General features: G+C 41.1%; 1 protein-coding gene across 3 annotated transcripts in view; it reads right to left on the reverse strand.

The window, feature by feature from the left end:
• Positions 1-18,926, reverse strand: part of ARHGAP28 (Rho GTPase activating protein 28) — a 203,331-nt gene that overhangs the window by 39,280 nt on the left and 145,125 nt on the right. For all 3 annotated transcript variants that reach the window (XM_062201379.1, XM_062201380.1, XM_062201381.1), the window contains 6 exons: positions 15,582-15,671; positions 9,741-9,825; positions 7,293-7,435; positions 4,265-4,430; positions 4,072-4,163; positions 1,474-1,551 (listed from right to left, as the gene is read on the reverse strand). In XM_062201379.1, coding sequence (XP_062057363.1) covers positions 1,474-1,551; positions 4,072-4,163; positions 4,265-4,430; positions 7,293-7,435; positions 9,741-9,825; positions 15,582-15,671 — 654 coding nt within the window. The remainder of the gene's footprint in view (positions 1-1,473; positions 1,552-4,071; positions 4,164-4,264; positions 4,431-7,292; positions 7,436-9,740; positions 9,826-15,581; positions 15,672-18,926) is intronic.

Below are 18,926 nucleotides of genomic sequence, written 5' to 3' on the forward strand. Positions count from 1 at the left end.
TGTTCACAAGTATATGTAAGAGCCAAACATCTCAGACAAAAAGCAGATTCAACTGAGACAGGATACACCCTAAGGAGTCATTAAAAAGAATTGTCTTACCTCCCAAATGAGCTTGATCCCACCTTGAGCCAACTATACTCCCAGGAAGTCAGAACTCTCCCACGTATCCCATCCCTGCCTGACGTCACCTGTAAAGTCTGGAGCCCTTCTCGTGTCTCCCTTCAGAAGATGGTTTGCCACTCATCAGCAAAAAGCTCAGGAGCTGTCACCCCTCCTGGACCTGCCCCTGCCACGTTATCTGCAGGAAGCCTCCGCCCACAGCTCACTAGGGCCTGGCCCATTGTGCCCAGGGTAGGGCATCTGCACCATGGGCTGAGTCTCACCCCGCCCAGCTCTGCATGATGGCCCTTGTATTTGTCAGAAGAGCCACCCCCCACCTATCCCTCTAACCCTCATCTCCTAATCCACCTCAACATCTTGTTTCTGGAAAATCCAATAGAAACAGCCTGTTTGTTCTCGGTTTCCACTTAGGTAAAACGTCTCATCACACTTCTAAATAAAAACTTAGAGACTTCTGATACAAATCAAACTTCCCAAAATATGCACCAAAATGAATTAATGAAAAATTGCATTTCCACTTCTATACATTTCCTTTTAATAGCTCTGAACACAGCCAAACTCTTCATAAGACTTCCCTCTCCCCTTTTCGTAAGACTTCTCAGGATTTAACTACACAGGTTCTAACGTCCACAAGACCCAAGGGCAGGGATAACCTCTCCATTGTGTGTGTTCACGTGTGGGCACAGCTTACTGGAAGTTGATGAGAAATACTTTGATTCTCTAATGGTCTTCTCCTTTGTTTTACTGTAGACTTTGCCACTTTTTGGAACTAATAGAGCAAAGGAAAAGGATTCACACTGCACAGCGATTTTTATATGGGAACATTGACATTACCATAAATGGAACTGGGTTTTAGAATTGCTGAGTGAGTATTCTAGTGGTTATGGTCCTTGTTACAAATTCTTACCAAAACTTTCATTAAAAAGAGAGCTGAAGAATGTAAATTTGAAGCAAGATGGAATGGAAATAAGGTCTCATGTAAAATTGGTCTTGTGAATTCCATGATTGACGATAACATAAAATACTGAAGTGCTTAGATACCCAAAACAGTTATGGGACATCTGAAGTTTTCCAAACCAAAGGGAAGGAGCAGTTTCTGATGGTGAAATAATGTATTGTTTTATTGTTGTTTTTCTACTGCTGTTGTTTTAACTCACAAGGACATACAACTCTGGATTATGGAACACACAATTGAGTATGGAGCACACACTCAATCCTAGCGACAGAGAAAGACCAGATGGGGTCAAGTGATAGAATCAAACAACAACGACAAGGAACTAGACATCTGAGCCTTGTGTGCACTGTCCTATCCAGCTTAGGTATCTAAGTAGGAAGAAAATAAACATCCAGTACCTTCACTTTGGCTGTGCATCCTGAAAGTCGAAAAATTCCTTCAGATTCCAGACCCGAGTCCTCAACTTTCTCAAAAAACTAGAGAACAATGACATATTACAAAATAAGTACCTCCATGGGGAGACAAACAGCTGAAATAATGATGATGACACAGTCAACAAATTACCCAGCAGGTACACGTGCCTGGTTCTTGCACACCTTGGTAAATGCACACAAGCACCCCAGGATGTCAGCATGATCTTCCGTTCGCACATGGAGACTCAGAGAGACTATCCGACTGTCCCAGGATCACCCTTGGAAGTAAGTAATGGCCCCAACTCTCACACTGGAACTCATAGTTACTGTAAAGGGCTGCCACCTGACCATTTTAATATCTGATCACTGTGTCTCTCTGGGCAGACTGATCAGTAAGACAATACTCTGGTAGCAGCCACCTGGGTAAGAAACTATAGGAATCCTAGAGGACTGGCCAAGAAGTCAGAAATTGTAAGAGGATGATCACTTTCTTGAGTCTTCATTGTGGTGATGGTGGGGAGGATGGGTGTTAATAACAACAATAACAGCAAACATTGCCAACTACTGGGTGTCTGTTGTGTACCAGAGCCTATTCTCAGTACTTTCCACGCGTTAACTCATTGAATCCTGACGACAGTGCTAAAAGGTGGATATTATTACTATCCCCATTCTACTGCCAAGGAGACTGAAGCACAGGATGAATGAGTTACTTGCTTAAGTTCTCACAGTGGGAGGTGGATACAGCGTCATTGGCAGTTTCTCTCCAAAAACTGATGTAGGTTGGAACTCAGGTAGTTCTTGTATGGAGGAGAGAAATAGTATTTAGGATGAAGAAGCATGTCTATAAGAAAAGGCTCTCCCACGAGAGTGGAGGAGTACCCAAGTCGTAAATGAGGAACATGGCCTCAGCTAACATCTGTGGAGTTGTTGATATGACTTAGCTTCAGAGCTACCATTTTCTCAACAGATCTTGTTTGCTTCCATTTGCTAACTTTCGTGCTCGGTTATTCCACCTACATGACAATTATGCACTCACATCCTGAACCTTCTGTCTTTGATCTTTATGAATTTTCTTCAAATCCTATCTTGTGTATACAGGGCAAAGGGCCTAATTCTGGTTTTAATTCAAAGAAGGAAAGAAAATATTTAAGGCACGATGGACCTGGGACTTGGATAGGTGCTGTGTTCCTTTCCTCACTCCACCTCATGTTGGCTCTGTGTTCTTGGCCAAGTGACCTCACCATGCTGTGCCACAGCTTACTCATTTGTGAAAGGAAGATGGTAACCCCGACCTCCTTAGGCTGCTCTGTGCTGGTGAGATGTGACGTTACGAGAGTAGCACTGGCCAGCCCGCCCCAGGGAGGCAGCTTCCAGGTAGCCCCTGTGTACAGAGGTAGTGCTGGCTTCCTGTGGCTACCTGGCTGCCATCCTTTTGCTCCCATCATCAGCCAATCACCCTCACCTTAATTTGAGGCACTGGTGTTAAAATACAGGATGACAGAGAGGGGTGTAGGATTGTTAGTGTGAGTAAAGTAAAAGGGACTTTAGAAATCATGGATAAATAAAAAGAAAAGATCATTTTTGTGCAAAAATATTTTGAAATTCATGCATAGTTTCTTCAGAATATGTATTTTCCATGAATGTTTTAAAAACCCCTCATATATTTTATCAATTAACATTCTTATAAATAATTTAAAAGCTCATTTTAAAAATTCAACAGGATTTGTGTTAAGGGCTTAGAATTCTAATGGTGCCACTGGGGGTCACTGTTGAATAAAGGCATACTTAGGTAAAACAGTATACATTGTTAGCTATAAAAATTTACTTAAATGTAAATCAGCTATTTGGCAATGACAGATATTTGCATATGGCATTTCAGACAATATAACTTTCAAAACTCTCTTCTAACAAAACTCTTATGTTTGTCCAAATGTATCCTATCTGCCTGGTCACACCTGAAAAACCACCAAAACAAGCTGATTTTTAGACTTTGTTAGCCTTGGAAAATCCATAAAATGATTTTATTTGCCCATGTGGACAACTCCAACCAGTGATATATTCCAGCAATACTTGCATGATTTGTAGATGTAATGCTAATTATCTTTACCCAGACCAAATAATCAAATATGAGGGGACTTCAACAAGTTCATGTTATATGAATATTATGAAACGTGCATGCATGGACTTCCAAAAATTTTTGTGTCAAAATAAATCTCTTCATTCTATTTTCTCACACACTTTTAAAGAACCCTCACACACACACAAATACATAAATATGTACAAATAACATTTAAAAAAAAACTGGAAAAATATACCCAAGGGAAGCCATGAGACATGGCATCTGGGTCAACCATTTGATGCTTTATGGTCAAACAATGCAACAGACTCCAAAAGAACACAGCCAGGCCAGTGGTCCAAGCACTGACCGGGCGATATGAGGATACACGGGATAAAGCTGAAAATCATGAACTGTCTGAGTCTCATCAGAGCTTCAGTGTCCTTCAATCCCGAAGAACATTCACCGATGGGTTTACAAAGCACAGACTCGTAAGCAGTAGGCTCTATTAGTTTCACTCTACTCACTTTTTGTAACACCAGGGGAACTTTCACTCCAGGGTCTTTCTTACGGTCATTGTCCAGGAGGACTGTGAGTGGAACTCCAAAGATCCCGTTGTCTTCATTGTACAACAGCCAAAGGAAAAAGAAAGGAGAATTAGAAAACTCTTAGCCCAGGGTGTCAGGGTCAAGATCACAAGGAATGGGTCTGCTTAGTTACCTCGCCCTTTTACTTTCTCTGTTTTATTTCTCTTCAGTTGAATTCCAAAGGCATCAAAAAAGGCTGTCAACTCAATGAGAGAGAGATGGCGGATTTTCTTCATGTCTTCAGCAGACAAGTCTCCTGCTTCCGTCAAGCCAAGTCTGGTTTTCTGAACGATAAATTTCTAAAACAGAGTGAAATTTTTTTTTTTTTTTGTGGCAAAGGAAAAATGATTATACACCTTCATTCAAATGCTAGCTGGATAGGCTAAATCTATACAACAAAATATGTTATTTGCAAAACAATCTCTAAGGAGCAAGTTGCATCATAGAAAAACCAACTGTAGACCTCTACTGTGTTAAACTAGAGACAAAACAGTTGTCTGAAGTATATGGTAGTATTGACATCACAACCATAAAAATTGCCAGTGTTGTCAGAGTAACATACATGTCAAGCATCACAAGGAATGCACACATGGTGGGCATCTGGATTGCATGTGACACACACATGTAAAACAACACATTCAGGTGCAATCTGAGATTGCATTACCTGTATCTTTGTTTGTTTAACACAGTCAGTCTTTAAACCAGGCTTCATCTATTCTTTAGTACATACTTTGAAAGACCCACAGAAATCTCCCCATTGAAGCTGATTACAGATGTATGTTGAAGCAGCAGCTTTTCTACTTTGTAAAATAAACTTAGATATTCCAAATTCAAAAAAAAGCAAAATAAACAGAAAATACAACATTTCGAAGGCAATTGCTATATTTTCCAAAGTTATAAATCTTCATTCTCATGCTAAGAAACAAAATACACTAATACAATAACAGCAAATCCTTCAGCAATCCAGAAATATTGTCAAGAATCTATGCACCAGGACTTCTTCTTTCTTTGAGAGGCAGAGAGACAGGAAAAGAAAATGCTCCATCTGTAGATTTACTCTCCCCAAACTAACAATGACCAGGGCTGAACCTGGGCCAAAGCCAGAAGCTGGGAGCCTGGAATTCAATCCAGATCTTCCACATAGATGGCAGGACCACAATCTACTTAAGCCATCACTGCAGCCTCCCAAGGTTCACATTAACAGCAAGCTGGAAACAGGAACCAGAGTCCGGTGTCAAACCCACGCACTCCAACAACGCGATGTGGGTGCCTTAACCACTAGGCTAAATGTCCACCCCAGCAAGAGTTTTTAAAAACAAAAGACCCTTCTAATGCAATATCCACAGGTACACTTTGCTCACTAAAAACTTGGTATTGAAAAAATATGGCTGAAGTAGAAAAAAAATCCCATAGTTCCTTAAATTACAAAGTTTTAAGCACACATTCTGTACAGAAGTTCCCTAAACTGGAGCTTCCCTGGGATTTTTAAGCCATCCATGCATGCATCCATCCATCCATCCAAGCAACCAACAACTGTCTTGAAATCTCAGATTTAAAAGTAAAAGAACATAATGTAGGTTGTGGTTTGGGCCGTATCTTGTGCTATTAAATATTTAGTTATTTTACCTTCTTTCTGAGGCCAATGCTCAAAATAACAGTAATATATAACAACAATAGAAGCGAGGACCCTGGCCATTTATTAAGCAGTTACTGTGTGCTAAACTCCGTGCTGGGTTCTCCCTGGGAGGCTGACCTGCACCCTGGCTGAGGCAAGCTTCAGGAGAGACTTGATGAGGAAACTTAGGGGCCAGGATGACTGCCATAAAGATAAGAGGGACTTCCCCTGAAACCAGAGGGCCTGTGGCTTCTTTACTTTGCCCTAGGATACCCTCTGCTCTCCAACATGGAGACTGCTTAAGACAAAGGAAAAGGTTTTTTTTGTTTGTTTGTTTTGTTTTTGTTTGAAAGGCAGAATAGCGGAGATAAGGGGACACAAATTCACACAGATCTCTAATGCAGGACAATCAGAACTGGGCCTGGTGAGGCTAGGAGCCAGGGACTCCACCCAGGTTTCCCATGTGGGAGGCAGGAAACCAGGAACTTACTTGGGCCATCATCCCCTGCCTCCCAGGGTGTACAGTAGCAAGAAGCTGGATCAAAGGCGAAGGCAGCACTCAATCCCAAGCATTCTGACATGGGATGTGGGCATGCCCAAGCAGTGTTTATGTAACCTGCTGTGCCATAATGCCCACCCTGAATTCTGGACTTTGACACACTTAGGTTTTAAACCCTAATGGGGTTCTGAACACACGACTTAGCATCTTTGGGTCTTGGTTTCTACATCTGTAAAATGGGAGTAGTCGCTAGGGTTCACCTTAGAGTTAGAACTCCTAATGCAATGTCAGGCCCACAGAGGGTCCGTCAGGAGTCTAAGCCGCCTGAGACAACAACTCTGTTCCTGGCTGATTTATTCCTTTAGCTCTGAGACTCCGGAGCCCTCTCCACATGCTTCCAGCTGGGATCAGCATAGCGTTCAGAACTCCTCAGCAGGAACTCTCCACAGATGCATTTATCAACTAGAATGGTGTAACAGTTCTATAGTAGCCTTGCAGCACATAATCTTCTGGAGACACACACACACACGTGTGTGTGTGTGTAATGAGGCTCTCAGGATAACAAGTATATGGCGGCTCTGTTTGCCTATTCTAAGTTGATGTAAGTTCTTGAATTGGTTTGATGAGTTTTTAGCGCCTCACTTGTGTTTGTGACTGTGATTGTCTGTGTTCTGCCTTCTGCTCCGTGGCTCACAGAGCACAAGCACACAGAGTTAGGATGCGCATTGACTTACAATTGAAGTCAGACGCAATACGCTTTCTTGTAATTTATACCAGTGAGACAGAAATCCTACTTCCTCTGTAAAACAGTATTCAAGTTTCCACCCTCACAGCTCTTCCTCAACTCAGGGCTGCCAGGTATAGTCAAGCAGGCTGTGCACCGTCCAACACATGTTCCAAATAACACCTGAAATGGTGGTGTCCACACTGATGTCTGATCTCCCCAAAGCCCTGGTGCACACACAGAGATATTTTTAAAAATCCTAGTTTTGTCCCGTGGAGAAGTCATGGGAAGTTATTGGAATAATCATGAAAGGTTTTACTTACAGTTAAAGCATAGTCTTCTTTCTTAATCTCCAACTTCTTAAATTTACTTCTTTTTGGAGCCTCTGTAACCATTTCTGAATAAGATATTTCAAAGGACAGCTCTTCAGCCTCTGGAGGAATGTTCTTTCCCAGATAACCACCATCTAAAAAAACAGTGCGCAGTGCGATCAGCCCCTGCCATCTAGGGTGAATGACACGCCAAACACTGATAACTTTACCCACAGACATGTTACAATGTTTACATCCAAAAAGAAGATTCACCCAGAGGGGTTCAGTGAAGCAGTATTTTCTTGTCATCAAACTTCTGTAGGAGCAAATTTACATCTTCATTATCCAAAGAAACTTTACTTAACTTGACTTTTCAATTTTTATATTTTTATGTTTCATGAGAGTTGCGGAGAACTATTTAAGCAAAGTCCAAGATAGGGTATTTCTATATATTTTTACAATATTAAAATTGAGCCCAGTGAAACTCAATGTCATTGTTATTGGGAAACCAGAAGTTTAAAACAGAAAGGGTAGAGAGGGTCCCACTAGAATGTCTCTTGTTCCTCTTAAGATTTGTTCAAACTCAAATTGGACTTCACTGTTGGATCTGTTCAGATAAATTAATCTGAATTTCTGGAATTAGATATTTTTAGCTGTCCTTGTAAAAGAAACACTAAGAATAGGTAAATGAGCTACAATTAATGCTCCCTATAACTACTTTTCTTGAGCTAATTTGCAAATTAAGACAAAAGATTCTTAAAGCAAAACCAAATGAGTCCATGAATCACTTGAGCAATCCCAACCCTGACTTCTGAGTGAGACTTTGGCTTGTCTTCTCGTTTCACTGCCTGGAAAGGCTGTCCCTGTGCAAAGTGAAGACTTGCCGGACTCGCAAAGCAACTCATTATCTTCTTCCCTCTTCTACAGGCACTGACCACATACAGGACAACAGTCAGAGTCCAAGGAACAAAAGGCAGAATTAATAGCCAAATGAATTTTACATTAAAAGTTAGGTGGAGAAATTTATAAGCTACCAGACTTAAAAATCCTGATTAGTAAAACTAACTGAAAACATAACAAATGAATGCAGCTAAAATTTAGGAAACAGCAAAAAGAGTTACAATTTTTCACTTGCACAGAGGGCTTGCACTCAAAACAGAGCAAGAGCAACCACAAAATAGTAGTCTAAGTTCTTGAGGATCTATGGATAGATTGGAGAGCAGAGGTTAAACAGGCCAAGGCTCCAGGCCACAGGAGCCCTCCATGCAGATGTCCATCTTGAGTGGCATGATCTGAAATTACACCATGGCAATAAAACAGAATGCTGTGGACTTATTTCTGGCAAATCCCTTGTCTTTGATATTTTTTCTTGTATCAGCTTTACTGAGATACAATGTACATGCCATAGAATTCAGCCGTTTGAAGTATCCCAGTCAATAGTTTTTATATATTCACAGAGCCGCACAACAATCACCCAGATCAGTTTCAGAACCCTGAGTTCTTTAACATACTTTTTTTTTTTTTTTTTTTTGGACAGGCAGAGTTAGACAGTGAGAGAGAGAGAGACAGAGAGAAAGGTCTTCCTTTTTGCCATTGGTTCACCCTCCAATGGCCGCTGCGGCCGGCGCATCGCGCTGATCCAAAGCCAGGAGCCAGGTGCTTCTCCTGGTCTCCCATGCGGGTGCAGGGCCCAAGGACTTGGGCCATCCTCCACTGCCTTCCCGGGCCACAGCAGAGAGCTACACTGGAAGAGGAGCAGCCGGGACGGAATCCGGCGCCCTAACCGGGACTAGAACCCGGGGTACCGGCGCTGCAGGCGGAGGATTAGCCTAGTGAGCCGTGGCGCCGGCCGAGTTCTTTAATATTTTGAAGCTAAAACTGAAAGTACCGATCCTGTTGTTTACAAGAAACAGGCATGAACTTTTGGGAAAACTTTGAGGAATCTCAAAAATATGGCCTGAAGGAGCCTATTTCGTACCAAAGATTTGAACTTCCACACTGAGTCCATGTAGGGAGCCCACTTCTCAAGCCACAGAGGCACAGGTAAAAGCTAACCTTGTGGTTGTCTACCACAAGCTGCTCTGGTGTTGCATACACCTGAGCAACAACTGGGGAGTGGGGTGCTTCCTGGCCTGCTGGTGACTGGAGAGCACACCCAGAGCACGCCAGAAAGACGCCTCTACTCAAAGACACTACCCAGGTCTGTAGTTTCTATATGATGCAAGGATTGTGAAGGCGGGAAAGATTCTGCTTCCAATCTGGCTCCATGAGTTAGTTCTGCGTGGTGTGCTAGAATGGGGTGACTGGAGGCAGGTGGGAGGAGCGAGTGTGCAAGTGATGGAATCCGAATGGGGAGGAAGCATGGTTGCATCCTGCCTGTAGACATTCACCGCTAATGGTACTGAGTGCACGGAGGCCAGGAGACACAGCTTCGGTGCAGGAGGAGGCTATGTCACTCACCACTCACTGCGGTCTGCAGCGACTGTCCCGGGCCTGCAGATCCATTGGAATGAACTGGTATGTCAGGGATCGCCTCAAGTATAGACTGCCAAGCAAGGGGGAGAGAGCACAAAACGTTTTACCACACATCACATTCATGGAACCCCATATTTTCATCGGATTTATGCTGTGCAGAACAAGAGTGCTTTTCACAGGAAGCATTTCTTGATTTTGTAAAGGACCTGCATCAGATTTCCTTTGTTTCTGCTTTCAGAGGAGACACGTACAGCTCCCACAGTTTTCTCAAAAGGGAATTCCGTCCAAGTCTGGATCACTCCTCCTTCTTAGCTCTTACATACTGACTGCTTATTACTTTGCCAAAGCATACCAAATGTAAAGTTTGATGTCAAATCCTTTGGTAATTATAATTTATTAATCAAGATGCATTTTATCTTAACTATATAATTTTCACATAAAATTAACGTATTAATAGTCCCACTTCAAAATACAGAGCAAATATAAGCAAACAATTATCTTTTCTTTTGAGTCATCCCTCCCCCCACCCCCCCGTTTTTTTTTTTTTTAAGATTTACTTATTTATTTGAAAGTCAGAGTGACAGAGAAGGAGAAACAGAACGTCTTTCATTCACTCATTCACTCCCCAGATGCTGGCAACAGTCGGGGCTGGGCCAGAATGAAGCCAGGAACTTCATCTGGGTCTCCCACGTGATGGTGCTCACAACTCAATTCCTCGGCCATCATCTGCTACCTCCCAGGCATAGCAAGAGGCTGTAGGGGAAGTCATGGTGCCAAGACTTGAACCGGGCACTCTGTTATGGAATGTGGGCATCTCATGTGGCAACTTCAGGAGCTGTGCCACAAAATGTTCCCCAGTTTCCCCTCTTCACTAACTGGGTACTTTCCTGGGTACTTTTCCATAGCCCTCAGCTCCACTGCGATAGTATCAGAAGTTGAGAATCTACCCTCGCAGAGTCCTGCCCAGCACCCTCCTTACCGTTCAGGTCTGCTTGAGTACTAATAAAAAAAGTTATACACAAGTCCTACCAAAAATTTATCTGCACATCCCACACATTTTGATGTGGGAGTTATTATCTGACTGTGTGAGAGGCTGTGAATATCGCTGTACCATCAAGAATCTTGTACATGCTATTCACACGTAAAATCTGCTCTTTATCCCCCAGAGCCTGATGTTGTTTCTTTTATCCGTATGTTTATTTAGCAATAACGGAACACCTGCTTCATAAAAGATCTTTTAACATGAGCTACAAATTGCACAAGGGAGTCTTGAATGCTGAGCCTGTGTTCCTCTTTATTCCTATTTTATTTCAAAGGAGATGATACACTTGTAATTGTGTAACGAGCAAGTAAATAGAGAGCCAGTTATTAACACATAGATGTCCAAATAACGGAGGTGGTGAGGAACGAAAACACCAAAGTCTAGGGCCATCTACTTCGCTGACCACCAGACTTTTGGTGCTGCTCAAAACCACACCACAGAACGGAGATTTCTCATACAAAAAATCGCTAAAAAAAGGAAGTGGACAACTTTTCAGGGATTTTCTTCAGCTTACCAAAAAAGAAATGCTTTGTTAGACTTTGAAATAGCTCACCTCTTCGGGAGAGGACTTTTCTGAAGAGTGAGAGACTGTTGGCTCCTATTCATTTGGGGCTTGAAGTTGGAGGTGTGGGATGCTGAACCAGCCCTAGTGAATGTGCGGAGTGGAAGCGCCCACTGCTGAGCTGGTGTACCTGGCCTCTAGCCCGCTGGCTGTCCTCTACTCAGTACAGGGCTTCTGGTCATGTAAATCACCCTGGGACTTTCTTGAGGAAGCAGAAGTTGGAGTCCCAATTCCTGCTTTTGAGCTCCTTATATTGAGGATAGCAGAACAGTATTTGTGGAACATTATTAAAAGACAAATCACTGTTGAGAGCTAATACCCATGATGCAAGCTGACGAATTGCAAAGCACCAAAGAAGGAAGAAGCACCGCCCAGAAGGTTTTCCACGCAGAGGTGGCTGAGCTTGCCCTACAACTCAAGGAAGCGTGATGGAAGACACTTTCAAAAGGCAGGGGAGGTGGGCAAAAGCATTCAGGTCAGAAATGCAAACAGACATTGCAAGTACAGAGATGTCTGGAGCATTTCAGTACAAGAGACTGGCATGTCAGGAATTGACTCACGATATTAGAAAAATACAGGAAACCAATTACTCAAGAGAGTAAGTTCAAATTATGGAAGGCAGAGAAGGCCAGGCAGAGACACTGAGACTTGGAACTGTAAGGGTTAGAAACAGAACAGAACAAAACAAAAGACCCCTCTCGGGTAAAGCAGGACAAAGTTTCGGGCTCCTGGCTTTGGCCTGGCCCAGCCCCAAGGGAGTGAGCTGGGGAATGAGCCATCAGATGGTAGATTTCTCTATCTCCCTTTCAAATAAATAAAATACATCTTTAAAAATAAACGTTATTAACGAAAAAAACTGTTGATAGAATAAACTATTTACAGTTCTGATTTAGGACAAAAGATATAAATTTGAGGAATAAAATTTGCAATATTGAGGCTGGCATTGTGGCAAGTGGGTTAGCCACTGTCTGCGATGTCATCATCTCAGTTGAGTATCAGTAGAAATGCAGGCTGCTCCACTTCTGATCCAGCTCCCTGCTAATGTGCCTGGGAAAACAGTGGAGGATGGCCCAAGTGCTTGGGCCCCTGCCACTTACCTGGGAGTCCTGGATGGAATTCCAGGCTCTTGGCTTTGATTGGGCCCAGACCTAGCTGTTGCAGCCATTTGGGGAGTGAACCAGCAGGTGGGAGAGCTGTCTCTCCCTCTCACTTTGCCTTTCAAATTAATAAGTAAACTTTTTAAAAAATGCAATATGTGGCTAATTCAAAAAGTTCATGGAAATATGGAATTAAAAGACAAGTTTATTTTGGTGCAAAAATTTTTGGAATTGCTGTATAGTTTTCTCATCATACACATTACATCATACATATTTTCCATGAAATTGTTGAAGACCCTTTATATTTGCCTTCACAGACGATTTAAAAGCTACACATGTAAATAAATGTATATGTATATATGTACATATCATATAAATTTATAAAAATTAGTTTGGAAATGCTCAATGAATTATATGGCTTCGTAGAACACGTAGACTATACCAGCATTAATCTGTATTCAATGAAAAAATAACCAATGCTTTATGCCTACAATGATATCAGGCCTAGGAGACCTTACTAACAAATTATATCATAAATGTACTTATACTAAATTGTAGATATGCATAGATATACATCATATATATTTACATCATAGTTTATTAAGTGACTCAAAAATCCTGTAAAGTATAACAAAGCTCTCATCATATTTACATAAAGGTTAACTTAACACTGGTAAAAACTCTAAATGAGTATGTATATAGAATAATCCTTTGCTAGAATAGACATTAAAATTCTAAAAAAGTAAACAAAATCCTGCAGCATAATAAAAAAAAGAATGACACAACAAGCAGTGTTCATCTAAGCAATTATAATATGATATTAGAAAAATCTATCCATGTAATTTCCTTAAGTAATTGATTTAAGGAAGAAAACAATATATTGATTAAATAGATACTGGACAATCATTTGATATACTCCAACCTCTATTCCTGATTAAAGCAATTATGAGGCTCAGCAACCTAGAACAAACAGTCTACTTAATGATGAAATATTAGGAGAATTATTGACAAAAATCAAGAACTTATCAAAGGTTCCCCCAAATTATAAATCAATATTACAAGTTATTATGATTAGTCAATTAATACAAGGGAAAGAATTAAGATGAATAGTTATATTAAAGATAGAGTAAATAAAACTAGAGTATATGCAAGTGTTATCTACCAAAATCACAAAATAAAATGAAAAAATTCTTAGTTTTAAAGTTGCATAAAAGGGCCAGCGCCACGCCTCACTAGGCTAATCCTCCACCTGTGGCACCTGCACTCTGGATTCTAGTCCCGGTTGGGGCACTGGATTCTGTCCCGGTTGCTCCTCTTCCTGTCCAGCTCTCTGCTGTGGCCAGGGAAGGCAGTGGAGGATGGCCCAAGTGCTTGGGTCCTGCACCCTCATGGGAGACCAGGAGGAAGCACCTGGCTTCTGGCTTCGGATCGGCACAGCGCGCCAGCTGTAGCGGCCGTTTGGGGGGTGAACCAATGGAAGGAAGACCTTTCTCTCTGTCTCTCTCTTTCTCTCACTGTCTAACTCTGCCTGTCAAAAAAAAAAAAAAAGTTGCATAAAGGAAGCTACATAGGACAGTGTTGTAAGAAACAAAAATAACTACTTTCCTTGCATCTCTGCAAAATAAGCTAGAAATACGATAGAAAATCCTCCTACTTAAAATACCAATGCAAACTGTTATGTTCCCAGCAATTAACTCGTGAAGAAATGTGTAACACTTAAAGAAATAAAGTTATGGAATTTTATTGAAGGATAGAGGACACAAATAAATATTATGGCATAGTCATTGTTACTCAATGGGACGTCATTGTTACTCAATGTTTTAATATATGAATTCTATCCTTGACATTAATGTCCAAATTAAATTCTTAATAATGTCCTAATAAGATTTTTAAGGGTGGCTTAGTCTTTTTTCCAAGTTAATCTGAAAAAAAAAACTTCCAAGTATAGAAAAAAAATTTTGATGATACTTTGATGAAAGTGAACCTAATCTTTCTTTCTTTCTTTACATGCATTTCATAAATACAACTTAGGAACATAGTAATTCTTCCCACCATACCCACACTCCCATCCACTCTCCCATCCTTCTTCCTCCTCTCTCTCCTATTCCCAGTTTTATTTTTTTTTTACTAATATCTATTTTCAATTAACTTTATACACAACAGATTAACTCTATTCTAGCTAAAGAGTTCAACAATTTGTATGAGAAAGAAAAGGAAAAAAACAAAACAAACAACAACAAAAAAACATGTTCCTCAACGGTCCAGACAAGGGCTGTTCAAAGTCATTGCATCTCGAAGTTAATTTTGCTTCTTTTTTTTAGCATTCTTTTTTTTTTTTTTGAGAAACTTAATTATCTTTTAAGAAGAACTCAAGAATGATGCATCTTTTGCAAGCACTTAGACATAACTATAACTTATGAGACATAAGAATATCCTGCACTTAATACACTAAAAGGAAAGGATTCTTTGAGAACAGGTTTTACTATTTGCTCTCATAATACAATTCTTTGAGGAGAGGGGTCCTGCATGAGAAGCTAGTGCACAGTGACTCCTGTTGTTAACAATTAATACTTTTATGTATGATGTCAGTGATTACCTGAGGCTCTTGACATGAGCTGCCTAGGCTAGGGAAGCCTTTTGAATCCACAAACTCCTTCAGTATTTAGACAAGGCCAAAAGCAAAGTGGAACTCTCCTCCCTTCAGAGAAAAGCACATCCTTCTTTGATAGCCGCTTCTTTCCACTAGGGTCTCACCCACAGAGGTCCTTCACGTAGGACACTTTTTGCCATAGTGTTTCGGCTTTCCACACCTGAACTGCTCTCGTGGGCTTTTCAGCCACGTTAACAAATCCCTCCTCACTGATACATGTGAAGAATGTTCTTGGACTTTTGGCCACAGCAGTAGGAATTCACGGAGTCTTCCTTTCAACTGAAATCTATTCATTTCTGAGGGTTGAGTTTGCTTCTTCCTCATTGTTATGAAGTTGATCAACCTCCTGGTAGCTGTGGTTTCTTTGCAGTCTTAGTTCAAGGATTTTTTTAAAATCTGTCTTGAAAAAACTGCTTCCTACATTAGTTGCAGCTTTTGCCTTGAAATGAAATCACATTGATAGCTGAGGACTTACCCTGGAGCCGCTCCTGGGAACTGCAAAACTCCCTTCTTCATCCTGGGCTCCATCAGACAGGGTGGTACTGTTGAGAGAAGCATCATCTGGCTAAATGGAAAAATAAAAGTGCCATTCTTAATCAGGAAGAGACTTTCTAACGTACTGCCTATTCCATACCACTATGTGTACACACTGAGATGCCTGTGGTCTTATGTACAATATTCACTGCCTGTGCATAGACAACAGTATCCAGCCTCGTCCAGCTCTGTTGTGAGCCACTGAGATGCCAGCCATCACAGACACTGGTCTCTATGCAGACACTGCTCTGTACTGTCACAAACTCCAACAGTCTTAATAACACCTTGGGTTAATACTAAGAAGTTTGTTTTTAAATTAAAAAAACAAAAAAAAAAAACACCTTGATTTCCAGTTTGTTTGCAGCAAGGACAGCTAAGAAGGATCATGTGATGAGTGTGGTCAACAAGGTGTAAGAGTGATCTTACCAAGAATGCTTCCAGGAAAACCCCGGCTTCTCAGTAAAAACAGTAAGGTCAGCTGACTCACATCAGGACAGGGCCATGGACGACAGCCTGGAGTTGCTGCACCTTGCACAAATAAGGATGGTGGGTGCTGCGAAGGATGGCAGAGACAGAAGGTTTGGGTCCCTGCCAACATGCAGCTGCCACATCAGACTGGGACCAGTTCAATTGAGCATCTCCAGGGGAAGCAACACAGTTCCTACTTTTTTTTTTTTTTAGCAAAGGAGATTTATGTATTTATTTGAAAGTCAGAGAAAGAGAAAGGGAGACAGAGAAATCTTTCATCTGTTAGTTCACTTCCCAAATGGCCACAACAGAGCCAGTACTGGGCCAGGAACTCCATTTGGGCTTCCCACTGGGGTGCCAGGGGCCTAAGTACTTGGGCCATCTTCTGCTGCTTTCCCAGGTGCATTAGCAGGGAACTGGATTGGAAGCAGAGCAGCCAGAATGCAAACTTGTACTCATACAGTGGTAGACCTGGATGGAGTTCTGGGATCCTGGCTTCAGCTAGGCCCATCCCTGGCTGTTGCAGACATTTGGGGAGTGAATCAGCAAGCAGAAGGTCTTTCTCTCTATCCCTTTGAAATTAATAAGAATTAAAAATTTTAATGAATAAAGCCTTTTTTAAAAAAATAAAATGTAATACAGGAACGAGAAAAAAAATTTAAGTGAAGATGATTAACTGTCAATTGTTTTCCACCTCCCCTACCCGAAATCACTACAAATGGAAGAAAAAAAATACATATTATACATATTTTTAAAGGAACAGATTTTTAAAACGATTTATTTACTTATTTGAAAGGCAGAGTGACAGAGACAGACACAGAGAAATAGAGATATTCCATCCAGTGGTTTACTCCCTAAATATCTACAACAGTGGGGGCTGGGTAAGAGGGAAGCCAGAAACTCCATCTAGGTCACCCACATGGGTGGCAAGAACCCAAGTTCCTGGGCTATCATCTGCTGCCTCCCAGGCACATTAGCAGGAAGCTGGATAAGAAGGAAAGTAGCTGGGAGTCAAAGTCAGCATACTGATTTGGGATGTGGGTACCCAAGGTGCACCTTAACCTGCTGCACCACAGCACCCATGCCTAAACAAACATTTTTAACAGCATTAGAAACCAGCAAAGACTTCCATAGCATACCAATGGAGATATCTATAGATGTAAAGCAAATCAGATGTGTTTGGTGGGATAAAAATTTCTACTGAAAAGCAGCATAAACAATTTCTAGTGAGGGGAAGCAGAAAACAAATAGTATAGAATGAACAAGAAGGAAGGAGCCATAAACAGTTAAGCAGAGTTTACAGAGATGGAAGCCAGGTGGGCCTCTCCCCACTTAAATAGTGCTATACAGCCCCTTATATACTCATAGGCAAAGTCCCAAGAAATGCAATATAAATAAAGGTAATTAAGTGACTAGGGGACAGGCATGTTCCTAGCATGAGTACAGGGATTTAAAGGAGAAGGAATTCCAGAGGAAGAACGAAACCAAAGTCAGCTTTGTCTGGAAGTAACAAACCAGAGTTTAGGGAGAGTGTATACTAACCAGTCCACTCCCTCTGTACACCTTAATGTTAAGCACAGCCCACTCACTCACAACAATATTGGCTTTTTGGAACCACAGATCTACTCAACTGAAAGGAATTACACAACAGTTTCCTATAGGAATCAAGTGAAAAACTAATTAATATTCAGCTGTGCAAAAACTTTAGCGGCCCAAAGAGCTGGAGTCCTTTGCAACTGTGCTGGTATTTTCTGATTTGGGGAACATCTTCCACACTAGGTTTTGTCAGGTGGAGTCCCTGAGTATGTCTCATCACATTTCTCTGTTGTGATGGGGCTTTGATAGACATGGGGAGTAGCACTGGAAGGGAGGCTAGGGAGCTGGACAGGAAGACCATGAGGTTTGGTGGTCTTGGTCAGAAGTAATCGCTCACATCTAATCGATGGGCTTTAGTTAATAACTAAAGTTACTGATTCATTAATTTTTTAAACTTGCCTTTTAACTCCATTTCTCCATGGACTTTTATTTTTAAGTTTTTTTTTTAATTTTAATTTTTATTTGAAAGAGAGAGAGACACAGACATAAACAAAGAGATCCAGAGATTTTCCAACTATTGATTCATTCCCCAAATACCTACAACAGCTAAGTCCGGGCCAGGCTGAAGTCAGGAGATTGGACCTCAGTCTGAGTCCCCTTATAGGTGACAGGGACCAAGGTACTTGATGTTTCCCAGGGGGCACCTCCAAAGCTGGAATTGGTAATGGAATCTGGGCCTGATAAAAAGAGACAAGCTGAATAATATAATAATGATCAAGAAAATAAATCTACTAATCTTGGGCACAAGTTGAAAAAGTGTGGAGCAAAGGAGAAACAGATTAGTATGAGAAAAAAATGAGACAATAAAGTTCAATTTTAGCAAAGTAACAGACATCTAATATGTGTTCTAGAAAGGCGGCACATAGAAAATGGGGAGAAGGCATAATTTAAGATATAATAGAAGAAAATGTTCAGGAATTGAAGAGAATTAAAAAACAGGTCTCAGAGGAACAGGACTGAGTGTTGACCAAAATGAATTAAATAAAGAGAAAATCCTTGTGAAAGTTTATGACTCCTGCAACACATAAAAAAAAAAAAAACAGTGAAAAAGTGAAGCTTATTTATGAAGTAGAGAAGCAACTCAAGCAAGAAAAACAATAAAAATCATAATGTCATATTGAGACTATAAAATCTATCAAAAAAAAAAAAGTGAAATCCAATCATTTGCAACAAAATGGAGGAATCTGGAAAACATCATGCTGAGCGAAATAAGCAAGTCCCA

Source organism: Lepus europaeus, chromosome 9, assembly GCF_033115175.1.
Source record: "Lepus europaeus isolate LE1 chromosome 9, mLepTim1.pri, whole genome shotgun sequence".
Taxonomy (NCBI): Eukaryota; Metazoa; Chordata; class Mammalia; order Lagomorpha; family Leporidae; genus Lepus; species Lepus europaeus.